Here is a 26,714-nt window from a genome sequence, read left to right on the forward strand (position 1 = left end):
GCAATGCCGGATACTCAATCCACTGAGTGAGGCCAGGGATGGAACCCACATCACCATGGCTACTAGTCGGATTTGTTGGTGCTGAGCCACAACGGGAACTCCTATTTACCAATAAATATCCTGACTTTCTCAAGAGGAAACTGAAAAAAACTGAAGACCGACGCAGAAGACCCTCAAACAATCAAGAGGGAAGGCAGTATCTGCAGTGGTTAAGAGTTAGTCTTGAAGCAGATGCTCGCACTTGAATCTTGACTTTACCCTTCTGTAGCTCTCCCCTGTCTCCTCGGGCTTGGAGCGAGTTGCTTGGCCTCGCTGCACTTCAATTTTCCCTTTAGAAAGTAGCAGAAATAACATAGTCCCTTCCTTCTAGGATTGTTGTAAGAATTAGATACGTTAATAAATATAAAGTGCTCAGAACAGTACCTAGCACAGAGTAGGCACTCAATAAATGTTTAGTTGGCATTCTTATTATAATCCATCATGTCATGTGGAGTTTAAAAAACCTTTTAACATTTGAGCAGTTGCCAAGGACACTCTGTATAAATGCTATGTGTATGTATAAGAGAAATATAAAGTTGGAGTCACCTCTAAAATTTTTTAAACAGATCTGGCCATTCAAGAATTCTTCTTCAGAGAGCGCTCTCAGATGCCAGCACACTTGAGAATAGTGAGTCTGGAATTATGTTAACATATTGGAACCTCCATGGAGACTGGGATGGTGAAAGAGCAATTTGAAGAGTCGACTTTCGAAATTGTCAAAGAAATTGATGAGGTACCCCTGCTTGCCAAGAAGGGGCTTATGCAATACCTCTGACTGCACGTAAGAGGAACTGTAGGAGGGGGCTTCGTGAAATCTATAACTGAAGTGGCTCCTTCTTCTCTTCCTGTCAAGCTGGCCATTCTGACATCTATTAACTAATACATGCAAGTGGGGTAAAGTTTTTTTTGATTATGACATCTGGTTAAATTGGCCTCTGTGTCTGTCCATGATTTCAGTTAAACTACATGCTTTCAGCATTTACTAGACTGGAGGTGGTTTCTTTGGGACAGAGAAAAACAGAATTTGCAACAAAGATTAAACTGTAGGCTTTTAGGTTTTTTTAAAAAAATAATCATATGAGGCACACAGAAAAGCTCTTTGTATTTATTCTAGTCATTTGTGCATTTCTGGTGGGTACATTTGAATTTAATTTATTGGCACATTCATTTAGAAGACTTCAGTTACCTGAATTGATTTCTGTCTGGTCACCAGTAAATACCCTGCTTATGTTTCCTTGTATTTTAGGTACAAATATCTAGGCAGGAGACCATTCATGGTTCATAGTTTACTGTTATGTAGCTGTCTGTGCTTATGTTTATCCACCAATGATTTCCCAAGCTGACATCTTTTATAAGAAGAACCAAATCCAAATATCCCATATATTTTGTTTTAAAATGGGAGATTTGGCCCTGGATTGAAAAAAGTAGAGTTCCTAAACAGTTAAGAGTATTATCAGCCTTTAACTACCAATTCTACTTCTGGGAATATATCCATAGAGAGCAAATGACTGAAGAAAAGAATAATGCCATATAGTCAGACTTTCACAGCAGTCTTCGGCATAACTGCAAGAGGTTAGAAAGAACCTAAAAGTTTAACAATAAAATCATGGGTAAATAGAGTGTATCTGTCATTAGAATGGACTCCCCCCCCTGCATCTATAGCATGTGGAAATTTCCAGGCTGGGGACTGAACCCATGCCACAGCAGTTAACTGAGCCACAGCAATGATAACACTGGATCCTTAACCTGTTGAGCCACCAGGGAACTCCAGGATGAACTCTTAAGTCCTTAAAATGATCATGATGAAGGCAGTGCAGAATCATGGGAAAATATTCCTTATATAATGTTAAATAAAAGAGGCAGAAAATAAAATAGTATGTTCATTTTTCACAGAACTAGAACAAATAATCCTAAAATCTTTATGGAATCATAAAAGACCCAGAATTGCAAAAGCAATCTGGAAGAAAGAGAACAAAGAAGGAGGCATAACTCTCCCAGGCTTCAGACAACACTACAAAGCTAGAGTAATCAAAACTGTGTGTCACTGGCACAAAAATAGATACATGCATCAATGAAACAGAACAGAGAGCCCAGAAATAAGCCCATACACCTGCAGTCAACTAATCTTCAACAAAGGATACATACAATGGGAAAGAGTCTTTTCAGCAAGTGGTGGTGGGAAAATTGGACGGCTGCATGTAAATCAGTGAAGTTAGAACACATCCTCTCGCCATACACAAAAATTAACTCAGGATGGCTTAAAGACTTAAATATAAGACACGACACCATAAAACTCCTAGAAGAGATCATAGCCAAAACATTCTAATATAAATCGCACCAATGATTTCTTAGGTCAGTCCAAGGTAATAGAAATAAAAACAAAAATAAACAAATGGGGCCTAATCAAACTTACAACTTCCTTTCATACAGCAAAGGAAACCATAAACAAAACAAAAAGACAACCCACAGAATGGGAGAAAATATTTGCAAATAATACAACTGACTAGGGCTTAATTTCCAAAATATACAAATAGCTCATATGATTCAACAACAAAAACCAAACACCTCAATCAAAAAATGGGCAGAATACATAAAAAGACACTTCTCCAAAGAAGAAATACAAATGGTCAATATGCACATGAAAAAATGCTCAACACCACTAATTATTGCAGAAATGCAAATCAAAACTACAGTGAAGCACCACCTCACACTGGTCAGAATGGCCACCTTCAAAAAGTCTAATAATAGAGGCTAAGCATCTGGTGTTGTCACTACTGTTGTGTAGGTTTGACCCCTGGCTTGGGAACTTCTGCATGCTGTGGGCATGGCCAAAACAAAAACAAACAACAAATAACAAAAAACCCAGCTTCCTCAAAGCCCCCCAAAATCTACAAATAACAAATGCTGGAGAGGATGTGGAGAAAGGGGACCCTCCCACATTGTTGGTGGGAATGCAAGTTGGTATAGCCACTATGGAAAACAGTACGGAGGTTCCTCAGAAAATTAAGGATAGAGTAACCATATGACCCTGTAATCTCGCTCCTGGGCATATATCCAGATAAAATGGTAATTCAAAAGACACATGCACCCCAATGCTTATTGCAGAACTATTTACAATAGCCAAGATATGGAAGCAGCCCAAAGGTCCATTGACAGAGGAATGGATAAGAAAGATGTGGATACACACACACACACACACACACACACACACACACACAATGGAATATTACTCGGCCACAAAAATGAAATAATGCCATTTGCAGCAAGATAGATGGACCTAGAGGTTATCATACTAAGTGAAGTTAAGTCAGACAAAGGCAAATATCATATGATATCACTTATATGTGGAATCTAAAATATGACACCTAAAATAAGTGAACCTATGTAAAAATAGAAACAGTCGCACAGAACAGACTTGTGGCTGCCAAGGGGGAGGGGGTTGGAGGGATGGAGTGGGAGGTCAGGGTTAGCAGATATAAGACATCATACACGGAGGGGATAAACAACAAGAGCCCACTGTACAGCACGGAGAACTCTATTCAATGTCCTATGATAAACCCTAATGGAAAAGAATATTAAAAAAATAAATGAAATGGTATATTGACTATTAAGGGAAATATAAACACTGCATATGCATTTGGACCAACTGAAAATAACTACTTCATGGCAGGTACAGGAGTAATTTAAATATAGTTTCTTCATTTTAAAAGTAAAAACAGAGAAAGTAAAGAGGTTTAAATGGCATGATCATATTATTCAAGAGCCAAATTCCTCATTCATTTTTCATGGATTTATAAAAATGACAGCTTGTATGTTAAGGCAATTTGAGTTTTAGCCCAGGAAACTGACTTGTTTGCTTCAATAGATTCACTATATCTTGATTTTCTTAATAAATTCTGTGCAAATTCCAATGCCAACTGGTTTGCTATCTTTATTAATATTAAAAATCTCATGGGTGAAAGATACCGTAATCGGAGATTACCAGGAAAAGTACAACTTTCCTGGAGAGTCCATCAAAAGATATGAAGGCCTATTGGAGAGTCGTTCCTAATTTCTCTCTGTTTTTAAAAGTCAAACTTTTATGGTAGATATATAGATAATATAGAACACTTTCACATTCTTAAATTTTACTTCCAAATTGAACCTTTTACATTATAATGAAAAGACACAGCCACAGTCGCTTGTGAGAAATGGCTGCAAAAAACCCCACCACACAATCCCATTATTTATTAACAAGTCCTGCTGGAGGAACGCCTGTTAAAAAAAAAGTCAGCTGAAGGCAGAAGGGGATTTGTGAAATTCTGGTCTCCTCTGTATTTACTTTTTGGCAGTGACTGAGGACAAGGAGCTCCAATCTTCTTAGATTAGACCTCTTGAATATGAACCAAGATGTGGTCCATTTAGGGTAAGGCTGTGAGTGAGAACCCTTGGGATTTGCATGCCTGCTCCCCGGCCTCAGAATGCAGCAGACACTGTGGGGCCAGGCTGGGTCTTCCGTGTTCTTGGCCATAAAACTATCCCAGAGGAGCCTTAAAGAGGCTGTCTCCTCAAATGGTGAGCACTCGGGGATCTTCTTAAAACACCCATTCTGATTGAGTAGGTTTAGGGTAGGGACTGAGATCCTGCATTTTTAAAAAGAGCTCAGGTGATGCTGATACTGTTGGTCCATGGAGTGCATTTTTCAGGAATGAGACTCTAAGCTCAGCTTACTTGAGGAAATGCAGGGAATTTCCTGCTTAATTTTTGCTTCCCATATTATTTCTATGCCTGAAAACTAATCTCTGGACAAGAAAGCATGCCACTGGCATGGACTTCAATGTAAGAAGGAGTGTTATTATATATTGGAATAATCTTTCAATTTTTATTTATCACTCTGGTGTCCAGAAAGATCAGGATTGGTAACTAAGAAATATACTCTTAACTCATATGTTGAAGTTTTAAGTATTGCTGTATGTCTGTTTTGGAATACTGTTGCCCAAAGATTATGCTGTGTGGTCATCTGTTTGGTTAGCTATTTTTGAAATTTTTCTTTGCAATTTTCAAATTTCATTCACAGATCTCCTTATAAAACCCCCTCTCTGATTCTTCTGGTGGCCCTTGTATATATGATATGCAAAATATTAAATTATTTGGTATTAATAATTAGCAATTATCTTTAGGTTTATTTTTAGTAATTACCTTAAGATTTATTTTAAAATTAAAATTAAAGTTAATTTCATGGGCAGGAAGCCTCTTGGTTTTCACTGATCTTCTTAAGTTATAATTAACGACTATCATTACTGTTCAATTCTTTCAAAAGTGACCTCAGGCTGCAACTTTTAACTTTATTTTATTTTTTCCTTTTTTAGCCTCCCTGTGGCATATGGAGCTCCCAGGCCAAGGATCAGATCCAAGCCAAAGCTGCAATCTATGCAGCAGAGGTGGCAAGGCTGGATCCTCAACCCACTGTGCCCAGCTGGGGACTGAACCTGCATCCCAGAGCTGCAGAGACACTGTTGCACCACAGTGGAAACTCTAACTTTTAACTTTAAATCGCAAATTTCTGATAACTTGGTATATGTTTACAAGACAATAAAAGCTAAGTATGAACCTATTACCAAAATTGTAAAAACAAAATACATTATTTGGAATGTCAATGGGATTCTTATCATCGAATCTTTTTTCTTAAGTCTATGAACAGTGAGCTGAAAGTTAAATGTGTACTTATGGAAAATACATTTACATGATTATTTGTTTAGTTCTGAGTATAGTTCTCCACCCCCAATTCCTTGGGCCACCAAAGTGTGGAGACCACAGAGCTAGACAAAAGGAGAGAACAAAAGGAAGTTTGTAAGCAGATATTGGGCACTGGAATCATTATGCTTTCCAGATAATAATTAAATCCCTAGAGCAAATGAAGAATGGGTGAACTATTCTGAAGTATTACTGCTTGCTCCTTGAGTGTATACTACTGTTTTGATATTAATGATCTACATCCTTAATACATGTTATTGAATTAGTTGTTCTGAGGACTGAGGTAAGTGTGAAAACACCCAGTTCATAAATGTTCAGTAAAGTTTCATTGGACTTTATATGTCTTACCTAATCAGAAACACATACCCTGTTGTCTTAAATGTTAGAAAGATTTGATCTTCTGTTTCTTATCTTCCCAAGACGGCATTTCTGTTTTGGCTATCCTATCTTCCTTATGTTTTTGCATCTTGCAGATGAGTTAGAATCTAAAAATCAGGACATAAATTAACTGTGTATCTAAGGTAACTCCACTAGGCTATCATGACCTTCAAAAGCTCTGAAACATTGCTTTATTTACTTAACAAAACTCCAAGAGATAGAAAGTTTTAATTTTCAAAATAATAGAACAATAAGATCTTGGTTGAATTTACTATTGTTTCATTAATCTTAAAAGTAGGAGGTATGCTATTAACAGCAGCAATTTTAAGGAAATCCTTTTTTCTCTAAGAATCTGCAACCAATTTGTTAGAATGAAAGCACATTACCAATAATCTCATTAACAAAAGTGGATATTAAAATTGTGCTAGAGATCTAAAATATGAAGCATATTTTAAAAGAATATGATTAGTTTATTTTCAAGATAAGTAACAGTATTTGCTATTAATAAAAGAAAGTTATCCAAAAAAATCGTTTACCATGCAAAAGCTCTCGGTTCTCACTGTAAATGCTAAACCTCAGAACTGCTAAATGCCATTCTTCAGTACAGTATAACCCGCTGTTATGGGACGGCTTCCTAACCATCGTGTAAGCTGGTAACATGAATGTAAATGCGGGCTCTTTAAAGGCATCGTTTAATACATTAAAAAAATGGTCAACATCCTGTACGTTAAAAGTGAACCCTCCTTTGCTTTCGATTTTTAGTTTCTGTCCTTTTGAGTTAAAGTGGAAATAGACCACTAACATTTTTTCTTTATGATTTAAAATCTGTCCCTTATGCCTTTATTCACAGGTTTACCTGCACAGTTATACTGTCTACTAAAACTAGAAATAGTCTGAAGTCACTGGAGCACCAGAAATGTCTGCTGTTATAATCAAATGGATCTGGAATTGTTTTACGTTTCCCTTGAAACCCATTATTTGAGTACACTTTGCTTGATGGAAAACCACCATCAACTCTCTTCCTTAAAAGAGCTGTGGCAGTGTAGGACGACTGGATTCTTTCCTGAGAGGGCAGCTAACACACAAGGCATGTGCATTTAGTTCAACACGATTAGCTGATGCACACCAAATCCCATGATGACTACGTGGAAAGCAACAAGGTGAATTTTAGATTGGGGTTTGCATACTTTCTCTATTTTTCTAAAATTCAATATGTGCAATCGCAACTGAGTGCAAGGTAAAGATTTTTCCTCCTATGAGATTAAGTACATGCTACTTTGTTCTGCGCTGAAACGTGGTAACTCTTTTATTCTGGATTGTGCATTGGAAAATTCTAATGAAAACAGTACAATATTTAAAAAAGTCTTCCATTGATAGAACATCTGCAAACTTAATAAGGCCATCCATTGAGATAAATACATCAACTAATAACTCCCATACACGTAGCCAGTAGCATCACTGGCCAAGTACAGACCATCTGGGGAGGTTTGGAGACTTTCAGTTCCTCTGGCCACATGTTAACCAGAGCACATTATTTCATACAGCAGATTAGTTCTTAACCAGTGCTCCTCGATGAAAACAAGCCATTCTACCAACCACATTTAAAAACAATATCAAGGAAAGTATAATTATGGGGAAGAATGGGACAAAAGTGAGTAGCCCAGCACACAGGTCACGGTAGGCACTGTGTGTTTATGTAGAGACTTTCCAGCTCTCCTCCAAATGTCACTGTCTAAATCTTAACTCTTCATAGCTTCTCCTATGTGCTTCAATGACTTGATTATGAAGTCCTGAAGATCAGGAACTACCAATGCCTTTTAAATCTTTCTCCCAAGCTTTGGTGTCTAGCATAGTCGTATCACATAGTTGTGAACTAACAAGCAGTGGTAGACCGAATCATATGGAGCCTCCACAAAGCACTTTGAGACATTAGAAATTACTGTAAACAAGCTATGATGGAAAAAAATAGAAATCATTATAAGAAAATAAAAAAGAAATTAATAAAGGATTAACTGTAGATTCATTTTAACTGTTATATGATTATTCATGTTTTATTTTTCTTGAGGCAGTTTGGGCATATTGCATTTCCTTGAGAAAAATTTCCATTTTATACAAACGTTCAACTATATTGGCATAAAGTTGTTCATAATTCTTATTACTTTTCTAATTTTTGTGGGAATCTATAGTAATGTTTGCTTTTATATTCCTAACAGTGGTTATTTCAATGTCTTAATTTTTTTAATTGATTACTCTTGCCAGAGTTGTGTCAATTTTATTAGTTATCTAAGAATCAAATTTTAGAGGTGTTAATTGTCTCCCTGTGTGTTTTTCTTCCACTAACCACTCATCTTCAGATTTTTAGAATTTTTCTTTTCTAATATGTGCTCACAGCTATTTTTTTAAATCATGGTTTAGCTCATCTCATAAGTTTTGATGTGTAACTTGCAATGAAAATTATAATTATGTATAAATTAAAAATTATAATTTTTCATTATCATTCCATTTTCATTATTATTCAAAATATTTTCTCATTTTCACTGTGATTTCTTCTTTGACTTCAAAGTTATTTAGATGTATAATTCTTATAATGAAAGCATATGAGACCTTATCAAAATACCAATGGCATTTTTCACAGAACTAGAAAAAATTCTAAAATTTGTATGAAAATACAAGTTCCTAAATGGCCAAAACAATCCTGAGAAAGAACAAAACTGGAGGGATCATGCACCCTGATTTCAAATACTACAAAGCTACAGTAAGCAGAAGAGTACTGGCATAAAAACACATATACAAATCAATGGAACAGAACAGAAAAGCCCAGAAATGCCTACACTTACATAGGCAATTAATCTATGACAAAGGAGGTAAGAACATACAATGGGGAAGAGACTGTCTCTTCAAAAACTAGTGTTGGAACAGCAATATGCAAAAGAGTCAAACTGGTCTACTCTCCCACACCATTCACAAAAAATTTGAAATGGATTAACAATGTAAAAAATACCTCGAGACAAATGATAATGAAGACAAAACCACTCAGAATCTATGGGATGCTGCAAACGCAGTGCTCAGAGGGAAATTCATAGCAATAAAGGCCTTCCTTAAAAAAGAAGAAAAATCTAAAATCAACAATTTAACTCACCACCTAAATGAATTAGAAAAAGAACAACAAACAAAACCTAAAGTCAGCAGAAGGAAGGAAATCATAAAGATCACAGAGGAAATCAATGAAATAGAGATTAAAAAAAATATAAAAAAAATCAATAAACCAAGAGCTGGTACTTTGAAAAGGTAAACAAAATTGACAGACCTCTGGCTAGACTCACCAAGAAGAGGAGAGAAAAAACCCAAATAAACAAAATAAGAAAAGGGAGAAGTCACAACTGATACAACAGAAACACAAAAAACCATGAGAGAATACTATGAACAATTGTATGCTAACAAATTTGACAACCTAGAAGAAACAGACAACCTTCTAGAGACTTATAGCTTGCCAAAACTGAATCAAGAAGAAAGAGATCAACTGAACAGACTGATCATTAGAAATGAAATGGAATATGTCATAAAAACACTCCTTACAAATAAAAGTCCCGGACCAGATGGCTTCACAGGTGAATTCTACCAAACATACAAAGAGGAACTTATACCTATTCTCCTTAAATTTTTTAAAAGGTTGAAGAAGGAACATTCCCAAGACATTCTAAGATGCCACCACCACCCTAATTCCCAAACCAGACAAAGATACCACCAAAAAAGAAAACTATAGGCCAATATCTTTGATGAATATAGATGCAAAAATTCTCAACGAAATTTTAGCCAACCGAATCCAACAACATATAAAAAAGATCATAAACCATGACCAGGTGGGATTCATCCCAGGTTCACAAGGATGGGTCAACATATGCAAATCAATCAACATCATAAACCACATTAACGAAAGAAAAGTAAAAAACCACATGATCATCTCAATAGACGCAGAAAAAGCACTTGACAAAGTCCAACATCCATTCATGATAAAAACTCTTACCACAGTGGGTATAGAAGAAACATACTTTAACATAATAAAAGCCATTTATGACACACCCACAGCAAATATAATACTCAATGGAGAAAAGTTGAAAGCCTTCCCGCTAAAATCTGGAACAAGACAAGGATGCCCACTCTCACCACTGTTATTCAACATAGTACTGGAAGTCCTAGACACAGCAATCAGACAAACAAAAGAAATAAAAGGCATCCAAATAGGAAGAGAAGAGGTAAAACTGTCACTGTACACAGATGACATGATACTATATATAGAAAGCCCTAAGGACTCAACCTAAAAAATACTCGAACTGATCAACAAATTCAACAAAGTAGCAGGATATAAGATTAACATTCAGAAATCAGTCACATTTCTGTATACTAACAATGAAATATTAGAAAAAAATACAAAAATACAATACCTTTTAAAATTGCACAACAAAAAACTTAAATACCTGGGAATACACTTGACCAAGGAGGTGAAAGACCTATATGCCGAGAACTGTAAGACATGCATTAAGGAAATTAAAGAAGATGTAAAGAAATGGAAAGATACTCCGTGCTTCTGGATTGGAAAACTTAATATTGTAAAAATGGCCATACTGCTCAAAGCACTCTACAGATTCAATGCAATCCCTATCAAATTACCCATGACATTTTTCACAGCACTAGAACAAACAATGCAAAAATTTATATGGAACAACAAAAGACCCAGAACTGCCAAAGCAATCCTGAGGAACAAAAACCAAGCAGGAGGCATAACTCTCCCAGACTTCAGGCAGTATTACAAAGCCACAGTCATCAAGACAGTGTGGTACTGGTACCAAAACAGACAGACAGACCAATGGAACAGAATTGAGAACCCAGAAATAAACCCAGACACCTGTGGTCAATTAATCTTTGACAAAGGAGGCAAGAACATAAGATGAGAAAAAGACAGTCTTTTCAGCAAGGATTGCTGGGAAACCTGGACAGCTGCATGTAAATCAATGAAGCTAGAACACACCCTCACACCATGCACAAAAATAAACTCAAAATGGCTCAAAGGCTTAAGTATAAGACAAGATACCATCGAACTTCTGGAAGAGAACATAGGCAAAACATTCTCTGACATCAACCTTACAAATGTTTTCTCAGGTCAGTCTCCCAAAGCAACAGAAATAAGAGCAAAAATAAACCAATGGGATCTAATCTAACTGACAAGTTTCTGCATGGCAAAGGAAACCAAAAAGAAAACAAAAAAACATCTTACAGAATGGGAGAAAATAGTTTCAAATGATGCAACCAACAAGGGCTTAATCTCTAAAATATACGAGCAACTTATACAACTCAACAGCAAAAAAGCCAACAACCCAATGGAAAAATGGGTGAAAGACCTGAATAGACATTTCTCCAAGGAAGATATACAGACGGCACATGAAAAAATACTCAACATCCCTGATTATCAGAGAAATGCAAATCAATACTACCATGAGATACCACCTCACGCCAGTCAGAATGGCCATCATTAATAAGTCTACAAATAACAAATGCTAGAGTGGGTGTGGAGAAAAGGGAACCCTCCTGCACTGTTGATGGGAATATAAGCTGGTACAACCACCATGGAGAACAGTATGGAGGTACATTAGAAAACCATACCTAGAACTAGCATATGACCCATCAACCCCACTCTTGGGCATATACCCATGCAAAACCTTCCTTGAAAAAGACACTTGCACCCACATGTTCATTGCACAATAGCCAAGACATGGAGACAACCCAAATGTCCATCAATAGATGATTGGATGAGGAAGATGTGGTATATATGCACACTGGAATATACTCAGCCATAAAAAAGAACAAAATAATGCCATTTCCAGCAACATGAATGGAACTAGACTCTCATCCTGAGTGAAGTAACTCAGAAAGAGAAAGACAAATACCACATGATATCACTTATATCTGTAATCTAATATATGGCCCAAATGAACCTTTCCACAGAAAAGAAACTCATGGACTTGGAGATAGACTCGTGGTTGCAAAGGGGGAGGGGGAGGGAATGGAGTGGATTGGGGAGCTTGGGGTTAACAGACGCAAACTATTGCCTTTGGAATGGATGAGCAATGAGATCCTGCTGTGTATCACTGGGAACTATGTCTAGCCACTTATGATGGAACATGATAATGTGAGAAAAAAGAATGTTTACATGTATGTGTAACTGGGTCTCCATGCTGTACAGTGGAAGAAAAATTGTACTGGGGAAATAACAATAAAAAAATAAATAAAATGTAAGAACCGAAACCATAAAACTTCTAGAAGAAAATATAGGAAGTAAAAACTCTTTGGTACTGATTTTAGTAATACTTTTTGGGATATGTCTCCTCAGGCAAAGGAAATAAAAGCAAAAATGAACAAATGGGACTATATCAAATGAAAAGGCAGAGAAGGAAACTAACAACAAAATGAAAAAGTAACCTACTGAATGGGAGAAGATAACTGCAAGTGACAAATCCAGTAAGGGGTTAATATCCAATATCCAATATCCAAAATGTACAAACAACTCATACATTTCAACATCAAAAAACCCAATCAAAAATGGGCAAAGGAACCGAAGAGACATTTTTCCAAAGAAGACAAGGTCAAGGGCAGAGGAAAAGATGCTCAACATCACGCATCATAAATGAGATGCAAATCAAACCCACGAGATAGCACCTCACACCTGTCAGAATGGCTATCATCGAAAATAACACAAATAACAAATGCTGGTGAGCATGTGGCCAAAAGGGAACTCTTGTGCACTGTTGGTGGGAATGCAAACTGATCCATCCACTGTGGAAAACAGATGGAGATTCCCTAAAAAATTAAAAGTAGTAGTAGGAACCACCATACGATCCAGCAATTCCACTCCTGAGTATTTATCTGAAGAAAACTAAAACACTAATTTGAAAAGATGTATGCACCCTGTGTTAACTGCAGCATTATTTACAATAGCTAAGATATGGAAGTTAACCCAAGTGACCGTCAACAGAGGAATGAAAAGAGAAGATGTGACACATGGAGTTCCCACTGTGGCACAGCAGGATCAGTGGCATCGCTGCAGTTCTGGCAAGCAGGTTAGATCCCTGACCTGGCACAGTGGGTGAAAGGATCCAGTGTTCCCTGGCTCAGATCTGATCCCTGGCCTAGGAACTCCATATGCTGTGTGGCAGCCAAAAAAAAAAAAAAAAAGAGAGAGAGAGAGATGTTTCTCTCTCTCTTTCTCTCTCTCTCACACACACACACACACACACACACACATACACAAGAATATAACTTAGCCAGAAAAAAAGAATGAAATTTTCTTTAAGTGACAACATGGATGGATTTGGAGTATATTATGCTAAGTGCAGTTAGGTCAAAGATATATACTACATAATTTTACTTATATGTGTAATCTAAAACGCAAAACAAATGAAAAAATTAATCAGAAACAGATTCGTAGATACAGAGAACAAACAGGTGGATGCCAGAGAGGAGGGGCTTAGGGAAAGAAGAAGAGAGAAATAGGTGATGGATATTAAGAGGTACAAAATTCCAGATGCAAAGTAAAAGAGGGTACGGGCATGAAGTGCACGGTGTGGGGAACACAGTCAAGAATCACACGGTACCTTCCTATGGTGACAGACTGTAACTGGAGTTGTCACGGTGATCATCTTGAAATATACGGAAATACCTAATCAGCGTGGTGTGTAATAGGGACTTCAACAGTACTGTAGGTAAACTATATTTTTTTATAATTTTATGATTTTAATTTTTTCCATTATAGTTGATTTACAGTGTTCTGTCAATTGCTACTGTATAGCAAAGTGACCCAGGCACGCACGCGTGCGTGCACACACACACACACACACACACACTCTCTCTCTCTCTCTTTTTCTCACATTATTTTCCATCATGTTCCATCACAAGTGACTGGATATAGTTCCCTGTGCTAGACAGTAGGATCTCGTTACTCATCCACTGCAAATGCAAGAGTTTCCATTTACTAATCCCAGATTCCAGTTCAGTTCCACTACCTCTCTCTCCCCCTTGGCAACCACAAGTCTGTTCTCCAAGGCTATGAGTTTCTTTTAGGTAAACTATACTTTAAAAACAACAAACAAACTCATAGAAAAAGCGATCAGATTTGTGGTTACCAGAAGAGTGGGGTGGGGTGGGGGGAATTGGATGTCAAAAGGTACAAACTCCCAGTTATAAGATAAGTACTAAGGAATATTGTGTACAACTTAAATATAACCAATACCGCTGTTACGTTATATACAGAAGTTTTAAAGATAAAAGTTCTTATCACAAAGAAAATTTTTTTCTATTTAATTTTGTTATCTATATGAAATGCTATATATTCACTAAACTTATTGTGATAAACATTTCAGGATGTAAGTCAAATCACTATGCTGTACCCCTTAAACAGTGCTATATGCCAATTATATCTCATAAAAGTCAATAAAAAACTATATGCATTATTTATATACATACATATGTAGACACCCCCACAAATGGAATACTACTCAGCCATAAAAAATGATTAAAATTTTGCCATTTGCAACAACATGGATAGACCTGGAGAGCACTATGCAAAGTAAATAAGTAAGAGAGAAAAGTCAAATATTGTATGTCATCACTTATATGTGGAATCTAAAAAATACAACAAACTAGTGAATATGGCAAAGAAGAAACATACACATAGATACAGAGAACAAGCTAGTGGTTACCAGTGGGGGAGTGAAGAAAGAGGGAGCAGGATAGGGGTAGGGGATTAAGAGATATAAACTACTATGTATAAAATAGGTAAGCTCCAATGATATACAACACAGGAAACAAAGCCAATATTTTATAATAACCATACGTGGAGTCTAACCTCTAAAAATTGTGAATCACCATACTGTACACCTGAACCTTGTATAATATGTAAATCAACTATACCGCAATAAAAAATAATAAAAATGTGTACTAAAAAGAGCAGAAAATTAATCTCAGACATCTAGGGGAGAGTAAAACCTCATGCTTCATGAGAAAGAATAACTATGCATGATAAAGGAGGTGACGATAATAAATACATTATTAATAAATAATAATTGTTATGTACAGTAGCTAGAAACACAAATTAAAGAACCAGTGAAGAAATTAATCTCCAGATGCATAGTGTGCATTTATACCTATAGATAACAGCCATCTGTTAGGATTAATCTAGAAATGAACATTAATCTTGAAATGACAGATGAATGTCAGCAAGCAAAGTCACTGTGAAACAAACTGAGCATAATGTTCTTCATCCAAGAGTCAAATCCACTTTTAACTGTAGACAATTCCTCAGATACTGAGTGGGGAAAAATCCATTTGTAAGTTGTTTGATTAGAACTTAGAACACATTTCCTCCCCCTGTAAAATCCATGTTATAAACTTGGTTAAGTTCCAAGACACTTAAAAAACACAACTAGTGCTTTTATATTATGCACTATGTGCCAGGAATTAAATACTTTCCATTGAGAACTGCAACCATCTGCATCAACGTGACAGAGCTACGGGGTCTAGAGCTGAGTCCACCTGCGTCAACACGATTTGTTTGTTTGTTACAAGAAAACCTTGCCCAGGCCAGATAAGATTGTGGAGCAATAAATAACTTCATTGTTTGTTTCAGGAAAATCCCATATATTAATTTATCTCAGACAATCAATCTGCTCACCCTGGCAAAGAGTTCACGTCAAGCAACAGTTCACTTATCAAAACTTGCTTCGAGACCATACTGACGTCATGAACTTTCTCAAAAACCCAGCCTGTTCACCTTAAAACTGCTTGAGCCCAGACTCTCAAATCCTACAAATATGCTCTCTTGACTTGCCCCTTTCCCCTCCAGAGACTTCAAGACTGACAAGGGGGCGTCCTCTATTATTGCAGAGAATTCTGACAAACTAAGTTGTGCTTTATTAACAGAGTGTCTGGAGATATTCTGAGGGAGTTCCATAACATATTTATTCTTTTAATCCTCATGACAAACTTATCAGTAAATTTTTTTTTTTTTTTGGTATTTTTAGGGCCACACCTGTGGCATATGGATAGTCCCAGACTAGGGGTCTAACTGGAGCTACAGCTGCCGGCCCACACCACGGCCAAGCAATGCGGGATCCGAGCTGTGTCTGAGACCTCTACCACAGCTCATGGGAACACAGATCCTTAACCTACTGAGCATGGCCAGGGAATGAACCTGTGTCCTCATGAATGCTAGTCAGATTCGTTTCCGCTGAGCCACAACAGGAACTCCGAGTGAATTCCATTCTTAACGCTATTTTCACAGATGAGAAAACTGAGGCACCCCGAATAAGTGACTTAGGCAAGGAGACAAAACAACTTAACTCACACGCATCTAAAGTACTAATATCAACGAGTCCTCCTTCCCCCGAGTCTATAGATTTAAAGATACCTTAAAGAATCCTATGCTTGGCCCTCTCAGCCCTGTTTAATTAATAATTTTGTCTTCTTCACTGAACTGCAGACTCTTCGAGGACAGGGGTCTATCTTGTTTGTCTCCAGATTGCCAGTCCCCACCAAGCATAATCTCTGACTGATAGGCACGCAACACATGTCTATCTAATGAATATTAAATAAAACCCTACTTTACAAATGAGGCTCTGAGATATTGAGGCTTGCTTTAATTCGTCCAGAAAGTAACTGTCAGCAGTGGCGTACCCGCCGAGGTGAAAGTCCCTGAGTTCTCAAAGAGAGTTTTTATGCGATGAAAGTCTATAAACACTGCAATGGGGATACATGTGTATAAAGTCCTATCACAATATTATATTTCTTTGTTTTTTTGCTGAAATGCTATTATCTCAGTCTGATCACACAGGTCATCTCATGTTCATGGGACATGCTGGACTCTCACCTTTGTCTCTGAGTAATACAAAGTGGAAAGCCTTCAGTGGCAAATGTGATTTCTGACAATGTTTCAAAACACTGGGAAGTTACTATAAAGTTTCCTTGGGACTAAAACAGTTATAATTTACTTCTCTGTGCTACACACAGCTTTACGCATATAAGGTTCTTTTTTGTCCCTTTATTATGAGGAGAAATGAATGTTATATAAATATTTAAGCATCAGAAAAAAAGTTTAAAAATTTACATAGAAGTTAAAATTAGGAGAGGAAAGAAAGTAGGCTGGAAAGGTTTGCTACTCATATAGCAAATAATATGAGGAAATGAAGCAGGATAAAATAAGCTACCTAAAGAGACACATCAAACAGATGCAAATGTATGAATCCTATTTTGATCCTGAATTGAACCAATGGATACAAAAGACATTTTGAGCCAATCATGGAAATCTGAATGAGGACAAGTAATAGATTATTATGAAAAAAATTCTTTTTGTTTTTCCTTTTTGCTTTTTTGTGCTGCACTGTGGCATATGGAATTTCTCAGGCTAGGGGTCGAATTTTGGAGCTACAGGTGCAGGCCACAGCCACAGCAGCATGAGATCCGAGCTGCGACTGAGACCTACACCACAGCTCAAGGCAACACTGGATCCTTAACACACTGAGCAAGGGCAGGGATTGAACCTGTGTCCTCATGGATACTAGTTGGGTTCATTACCACTGAGCCACGACGGGAATTCCTGGAAAAAATTCTTTAAAATATAGGGATACACACATACACACATACTAAAGTATTTATATGAAATAGCAAATTGCCTGAGATTTGCTTTAAAATCTCTAGGAAGGTGGGTATGGGTGGCAAGTGTGTGTGTGTGTGTGTGTGTGTGTGTGTGTGTGTGTGTGTGTACTGATGAAACGCAACTGGTAAAATGCTTATAATTACTGAGTTTGTGATGAGTTCTACGGGGATTTATTATACTCTTCTCTCCACTTCCGGACACGTTTAAAAATTTCAGCATAAAAAAGCTTAAAAAATGGCGAACTTCCCCAGCACTGCACTAGCTGCACAAAGCACCCGAGCATCACATATGCCACCACATTCATCATCACTGGCTGCAAACTCTGTATCACAACCCACAGCAAGAAATTATTCTCATCTGTGCATAGACCCTAACAGGTAAGAAAGCAGTTGCTTTTTCTTCTGGGAGAGTTTTACGCAGTCTCAAGCTGAGAATCAAGGAAGCTATTTCCCAGCTGTCCATCTCCTCTGTGTGTATCAGAAACCTCAGGCTTTCTGCTAATGAAAAGGAATCCGTGCCACACTGGGCAGAGTGCTGGCCTTCTCTTTCTCACTCTTGCTTTTCTTAGACTGGCTTTTTACAGAGCACCAGATGATTCATTAAGTGCCAAACCATCCTTTATTTTAATGAGATAAACAGCCTCAAGAATCCTCAAATGAATATCTCACTTCTAAGAGGCATATTCGTTGAAGGATATAGACTATTTTCTCATGTAATTTAGGTTAAAGCACAGTATAAAATACGCTTTATATTAGACATAATGTTTTTTTCTGTCTGGCCTGCTTCCTGAGTATTTATTTAATAAAAATTTCCTGTGAAATGCAGAAGAAAATGCAAATAATCTATAGAACCAACTAATTTTACTATACCTATACCTATATCTTTCATCTGCTTTTCAGTCAATAAAAAGTAAAAATATGATATGTAGCAAATATCAAGGGTCTCAGATACTGAACAGGAAACAAGGCTCAAATCACAATGTCCTATGAACGTACCAACTAAAAAGTGTAGGTCAATTCTTCTACAATATTTTCATGAGTTTTTATTTTATTAAATGTATCTTTGACAATGGAAAAACAAATTAAGGCATTCTGTTGTTGGCTATTATTTTGTTGTCTACTTAAAATATATAGCAATGTTTTAAAAATATTTATATAACATGGCATTCATATTTAGAAAAGCAAAATTAGCAACAGGCTCCCAAAAGAGATACATCTAATACCTTGCTTCATCTGAAGTCACTGTGGCTTCTTTAGTGCAATAAGAGCATAACATCTGGGAGACTTCACAGGATCAAACAACTTCACAAGTGCAGACCAGGCAATATCCTCCTGCAAAGTGATAAGTGACTTAAACAGACAGCTATTCGTTGAAGATATAAAAGAAAATTATTCTTTGTTGAGTAACATTAACATACAGAATTTCACCTTCAGGAATTTATGTTGAGGAAATAATTAAAGCAGTACATAAGATAAACTACAAGGGTTCTCTTTTTGCTGCAACTGTGGAAAACTGGAAGTGGGCGGTAAAAACTGGGTATTACTTAAAATATTATATGATGAAACAATATTCAGTCTCTATAGAACATTTAATGAGAAGGAAAAATTCTAAATAAAACTGAAAACAATTAGATGTGAAACTGCATTTATAATTTGATTCCAGTTTTAAAGTAGAAATAATGTGCTCACACATATACATGTAACATACATATGTTAGAAGCTCTAGAACACATATCAATTTAGTAGCCATGATAGATAGACTATTGTTACTTTTAATTTTCTTTTTTATGTTCTTAAAAATTTTTAATACGTTTTACTTTTATAATAGTAAAACATTATTTAAAATATTAACCAAATTAAAAATTTCTATCATTTCATTACCAATCTATTCATCTTGGTGCATACTGTTTTGCCTTCTTTAGGTCACTGGAAATTGTTTTGAAAAGGGAAATAATGAGTACAAATAGGCCTGATTCTGTCACTTACCAAGTAGAGAACCAAAAACTTTCTAACGATTTTGAGTTAGTTAGTAGCTTAGGAAAGTACATTATTATCTAAATATTTAAAAATTTCCTTTCTCCATAAAATGCCATTTATTAAAACCCATTTGTTGCCAAGTATTCTGCCGAGAAGAAGTAAAGCACTCAATATGATAAAACAAAATTATTAAAGTAAAGAGTTTATAGTGGAAACATACAGCTGAATCCACAAATGAGCTTAATTTAAATAGTTCAAAAATTTCATTTTTCACAGCTTAGAGCAGAATCTGAAAAACACACCTTCCCCAAAGATAACCAAAAGAAATCAATTTTTTTGATCATGTAACATAGATAAAAAAATAAAACTGTGAAAAAAAAAGAAGAAATTACCACTGATCAGAAAAAAATTCAAGTACATACGTCCAAAACTTCAAAAGTGAATTAAAAGGTAATTCTTATAAAATGAAACATAAATGGTTCTTTTATGTCTGGCATTTATTAATTTCAGCTATACGACATGTCATATATGATGGCTTGTGGTCACTGTCTACTGTATAGTAATTACCATACGATTAAAAGAATGTAGACTTTATTATAGCAGCTTTGCTGAAAACATCTGTTGTACATATGTTTTTGTTTCAAAAGAGATAGAAAGACCATTTACGCTTAGAAAATATAATGAGAAAAATTATCTTACTAGTTTTACGTGAAAGAAAGTTATCCTAGTTATAAGTAGATCCATATTACTGGATTTAATAAAGTCATTTGTTATGTATTTAAAATGAACATAATTTACCTGTTCTTTCAGGTAGCAAAGTCGATCCAGAAGAATCAGTGTCTCTATACAAGGAGCCAGAACAACTTTCAACTAAGAAAAAGAATGAGATAGGGTGGTCGTACTTTAAAATAAATAAAAATACTAGCTTAACACTTAAGAAAATATACCTACAGAAACTTGTATAAGGTCAAACCTCCTATCCCCACTGTACATCTTCAGAAAATGAATACTTCAGAGATTAAGTTTTTCTTTAGTAGTAATTGGAAAAGAATGTCCTCTGAGTGACTCTGGGGTAGACTCCAAAAGCAGTCATGCACATGCGACAGAAAGCTTTCAAAGGGATACTAAGAACGAAATCCATGAAAAGGAATGCTTCTGAAACAACCGCATTGAGACCAACACGTGTTCGAAGACCCCTAAAACTTCTTTCCCTGCATTTATAACACATTTTCAGAGAAATCTACCATGTGTTCTCTTTACTACATTACTAACACCTAATAGAGTTCCGAAATAGGACGTGATCCAGAACGGTTCTTCTACATTAAGAGAAAAACAGCATAGGTTGGTTGGCCCCACAATACAATTTAATAGGATGCTACTCAAGTCTAGCAACATACTCAATTTAATATGTTTAATTCTGAGATTTACCATATTAAAAGCCTCCAGCTCATTCATTCGAGGCTTATACTTCTCGTAGTAGTCCATTATAACTTTTTCTGGCAGCTTTAAGATAAAACAAGAACAGAACTAAATTTAACAACAGATAAAAAGGATTTTTTTTCCTTAACAAACATAAAGTAAAACAACCGTAACACCTTAAAAGAACCTTAGGTATCTGAATAGCTCTAAGGATATTCATGAAGCAAGTCAATATAACTAATTCTTTCATTTAAATCTTCTGTTACAACATAGGTTATTCAGCATATCATAAGTAAAATCACCAATAACATCCTTTTCGTTTTGTTTGATTTCAACAAGTAGTGATGAAATATTGACCTTCACTGGTTTCAATGCTTGGGGTACATAGTAGGTAGGAGTTCAATAAGCATGCTTTGAATAAAATTAAAATATATCAAAAACCATATACCTTAGAGAAAAATTCAAAGGCAACAGGAACACAGTAAGGACATATATCCATATTTCAGGAAATTTCCTTTAACATTCATTAATAAATCCATCCACAAGCATTAGTTTCTGCTTTTTTCTCTAAAACATGATACCCATTGGACACTGAATCCTTGTGATCAGGAGGCCACTTTCTAGATTACTTACATGTTTCTGTTCCCAACAGCTGAGTTTCTGCTTTTACTGAGTTAACGCACTTGTTCCTCACCTTGCCATTCCAATTATGTTATTGTAATACGATATAAATAAATATTACATCACCAGTGAAATACAAATACAAAAGGGAAAGTTGTATCTCTGTAAGTTCAGTGCTTTTGTAAGAGGCTTGGTAAAGGAAAGTCACTAAAAGAAACTGCTGTCAAATGATATGTGGTCAAAACAAATGAAAGACAATAAAAACAGCCAAAAAACTGAAAAAAGTTGTATTCAGATTTCTTGGCAAATGACTAAATATTTTTTCAAAGCTCCTATTTTTTATTACCTGAAATTTCTTTTGAATTTAAAAAATTAAAAAAAGGGTAACAGTAAAAAAAGTAAGGCTTTGTCTCATTCAGTTTCTAGTATAGCCTAGAATACTATAAAAGTATTCTATTTTCTATAGGAAAAGATAGAAAGTATTCTACCAGAAAAGATTTCCCCATTGGTATAGAACCCAAGCAGATTACGGCCTTCTCTTCAACACTTTTTAATTTTGCCCAACTTTGAAATGAATGAGTACCTCCTGGACCAAATTTCTGCAGTAGAGTACACTGCACTAGATCTGGGCCTGCACTTCAGGCCAGCAAAAGACTCTCATCTCAAAAAATGTGTTGGGAGTTTCCGTCATGGCGCAGTGGAAACGAATCCCACTAGGAACCATGAGGTTGCAGGTTCAATCCCTGGCCTCATTCAGTGAGTTAAGGATCTGGCGTTGTCGTGAGCTGTGCTGTAGGTCGCAGACGTGGTTCGGATCTGGCGTGGCTGTGGCGTAGGCTGGCGGCTACAGCTCCAATTGGACCCCTAGCCTGGGAACCTCCAAGTGCCATGGGTGTGGCCCTAAAAAGACAAAAAGACAAAAAAAAAAAGTGTTTGAATTATATTCTTTCATCTTTACTTCTGTTCTGTCACATGAGATCAGCAGTTACAGGACAACTGAGAACTCACAATCTTTTTCAAATCTGGCCTCATCAGCATATTGCTTCCTACAAACATGGATTTTCAATGTGATTCCTTGGGTTCTTCAATATCCTCCGTCTCTCCTTTATGCCACACCGAGAAGCACCACCCCTGTCATCAACTGCATTTGTTCCAAACTAGGAACTGTGGACTTTGCCCCTCAGGATGTGGTATTTTAGAGAACTTTATTGTTGGTTTTGCTGATGATCTGAAACCCTGGGAAATTTCTTTTGGCATCTTCCTGCATGCTTCTTTACCTTCACTGTGTTTCATAATACACATGGTTTAAGATTTAATATGCTTTCTGATTTTGTGAAAAAAGAATTTGTATTTCTCCTTAATTTGCTGCTTTGGTGTGATTTTGAAGAGAAAAGGTGAGCACATCATTTTCAATTTCCTATTTAAAAAAATATGGAAGTTTTTTTTCTTTACTTTGAGTGAACCAAAGCTAGATACTATAGACTACGCATTATAGGTAGGTTTGATGCACAGACGTTAAGGTACAACTACAAACGGTAAAACAAAGCTGTGCGTACAAAACAAAGTAAAACAAATGGCCTTGTTCTTACACCAAAAGTTTGATGATTAAAATTATATTAGTAAGTTTCTAAGTGAAAAATTCAGGGTTGAAGATATGATTTCATGACTCAATCAACTTTTTCAATCAAACACTCAACTACCAGTCTCATGAGATTAGCTCAGAGATTCTATGGAAATCTTATGAAGACACTATCTTACTTAATTTTAATATCAACCTGTAACATATACACACTTACAGTCTCATTTTACAGAGACATTATTGAGTACGAGACCCAGTAAGATGCGAGACAGGGCAAACATCCTAGAGATAAAGAAGGCATCAGAATCGAGGAAGTGCCTGGTGTGGATCAAGCTCAGGCAAAGACATACGTTGAAACTTACAAGCTGAAGTGCATATGGAATGGCAGTGGGAGTTTTCGTCATGAATTCCACTGCTCCCTCTTGCCCACCCTTTAGACTCTAGAAAAAGGGATTAATATTAGCTAAGCTGTGTAGCAGGGCCCTAGCTTGGTGGACTGTGGTTTAGATATCCAGTCCTAAAGAGACACTGGCCACACACACCTGAAGTGAATTTCTTGTTCCCTCCCTTCCCATTTCGTTTGCTTAATGAACTTTTACGCATCCTTCAAGACCAGGCTAAGTTCCCAATGTCCTTTGTGAAATGTTCACAGGCAGAGTGAGTCAGTCACGCCCTTCCCTACGCCTCTACCATACTATCTATGTGTCTATAGCTGTAAGTTCATGCTATATTTACTTGGTTTTTCTTTCTCATGGGTTAATCTTAATTATCTTCGTAGCTCCAGAGTTTCTGCTGTTCTTGGCACATGGAAGATTCTTCGAAATAAATGTTTGCTGATGAATATTTTTTTTGGTCTCAAAAGTTTTGCTTTTTGGTTGGCCTGTTTTGGAGCAAACCTAAGGATACTTTTCTGAATTATCCTCTATCAACTTCCACAAAGGTTCTAGCTTAGTGATTTTCAACTTTGTCCATTCAACAGCACGTACTCCGCTCCCATCAAATCACCAGTTTTACTGTCTATTTCATTCTCACTAACCAAGATTAACACCTTCATTTACCTGAATATTCGTTATGTGTACATCACACACACACACACACACACACACACACACACGTGCACACACAAGCTCTTGAATGTACGCTCCTTTTATTTTCCTGTATCTTATGAACAAATACTCCAGTTCATTGTCTGTGTAGCAAACGACAGTTTTGCTGTTTTTAAAATCTGAATTTAAAGATTTATGGATGTATATACATGTATGTGCATGGATTATTGTGTGTACTGTAAATGCATGTAGAAGGAGAAAGAAAAGTAATACAAAAGGAAAAAAAAAATGCTGTGGACCATGAAGAAAATGTGGAGCCATAAGGACAATTTTGGAGGTTTTGTAAAATTTGGTGAGGTACCAAAGTTTGGGACAGAAGATAAAACTGGAAAATAATTGTTTAAAGGCCTACACAAAGCCAATCACTAGGGTTTTGTTATTTTAGACAAATGTAAAGTTCTATTAAAATATCTTACTAAGATGTAACTGAGCTTTGTAAGAATTTTACTATAAAATTTCATTCTAAGAAGTCTATCTGTCATAAATAGTGCACTTGCTGATTTAAGGCAGCTGATGTCCTGCCACAAGTTATTGTGTTCAGTGGCTTGGCTTTCCTGTGAAATCTAAACACTCTTCTTAAACAGAACTATACTTTACGCAGGTGAAACACTATCACCCTGAAGTGGTTAAGGTTAGAGATACATGAGATTAAAAAATCAAGGAGGGGATCCTTGTCATAAAAAGTCTTCAAAACACAAGAACAAAATCACTGCTTCTCCTGCCTTTCCCGCTCTATGCCTCTTGGTGCAACAGGGCATTTTGAAATAACACTGATACGTATAACGAAATCACTTTGTTGCACGGCAGAAATGATCACAACATTGCAAATCACCCACCCGTCAGTGAAAATTTTAAAGATGGAAAACCTACCACGGAGTTTATGATGGGAATGTCAATGGAATCACTACAGTGACAAATGCTTGAAGCTCTAGAGTGGATCTTAGCCGGGGGTGATTTTGTCCCCCAGGGTATCTGGGGCAATGTCCAGAGATTTTCTTTTTCCATTTATTTACTTATTGTTGATTGTTACCACTTGGGTGCTCCTGCTGACACCTAGTGGGTAGAGGCCGAGGATGCTGCTAAATATCCTACAACACACAGGCTAGCCCTGCACAACAAAGAATTACCCAAATGTAAACTGGGCTGAGTTGGAGAAATCCTGTTCTAGGAGAAAATGCCCAAAGCTGTCATTCACAACTGACTACAGGACTGATGGATTAATATTTTAAGCTGTGTAGGAGCCACTTAAACATACAGCAGACGCAGTTCTGCTCTCCTTTGGAATGACCATGTCTGGCAACGATTTTTGTTTTTCCACATGTTTAACATGATTTCTTGTGACTAAAAAAGTACCAGAGCACGTTACGAGATTTTCTAGGCACTTCACTTACTTACACAATTTTGAATAGGAAGAGATGTGCTTTGAGAAATCAGAAACACACTGTTGCATTCACGGAACTTTCAATTATATATAAACATTTCTTAATAAATAATTATAAATTTAGTCAAACATCTTTTAAACCTTTTGGTACATATAACATTTTAAAGTTAAGTAATTAGGATCTCATGTGAAAATTAATTTCATTTTTTAAATAAATCTAACCATAAATATCTTGTTATGGTGCTTGTGGTCAAAATCTTCACTTTAGCATGGATACTTCATGATGTGGGAGAAAAACAGTAAGATTCTGTATTAGATCAGAAATGCAAATTTGGTTTTAATAGCTTATCCTGTTCCAAACACTCTGGCCTGACAGGCACAACACGTGCCTCTCACTCAGCATTAAACAAACCAAAAAACCCCCTCAAAACACACATCTATCCGCTTCCTCTCACCAGAACCACCTTCCAAACGTCTTACTTTGTTCTATACCTTCCAGCTTGGGCTTCTTGCTCCTTTTCTTTTCCGCATCCATTTTAACTGCTATGTTTGTTTTAATGAGTTTAAATGGTCTTAAAAGAAAAATCAGCAGGGCGCTATTATTGCCTTTACTAATAAAGGATAATCATTCAGGACTGATTTTACATGGTGATACTTCTCTCTTTTAGTTTCTTCCTTTTGTGTTTAATTTCACTTCTCAGTACAGTGGGGGCTGACAGTGGAGGGTTTTTTTTTTTTTTTTTTTTTTTTTTTTTGACCATGTGGAAGCTCCGGGGCCAGT

At 36.4% G+C, this 26,714-nt stretch overlaps 1 protein-coding gene across 6 annotated transcripts in view; it reads right to left on the bottom strand.

Moving 5' to 3' along the window:
- The window catches only part of METTL25 (methyltransferase like 25), a 141,951-nt gene that overhangs the window by 25,935 nt on the left and 89,302 nt on the right, over positions 1-26,714 (bottom strand). For 3 of the 6 annotated variants that reach the window (XR_002344285.1, XR_002344286.1, XM_021092803.1), the window contains 3 exons: positions 21,256-21,330; positions 20,626-20,697; positions 19,074-19,182 (listed from right to left, as the gene is read on the bottom strand). Coding sequence is in view for 3 of the 6 variants with exons in the window: in XM_021092803.1 (XP_020948462.1) it covers positions 19,090-19,182; positions 20,626-20,697; positions 21,256-21,330 (240 nt within the window). In the remaining 3 variants the exon portion in view is untranslated. The other 3 variants (XM_021092802.1, XM_021092800.1, XR_002344284.1) reach the window with 2 other exon arrangements.

This window comes from Sus scrofa, chromosome 5 (genome assembly GCF_000003025.6).
Source record: "Sus scrofa isolate TJ Tabasco breed Duroc chromosome 5, Sscrofa11.1, whole genome shotgun sequence".
Classification (NCBI taxonomy): Eukaryota; Metazoa; Chordata; class Mammalia; order Artiodactyla; family Suidae; genus Sus; species Sus scrofa.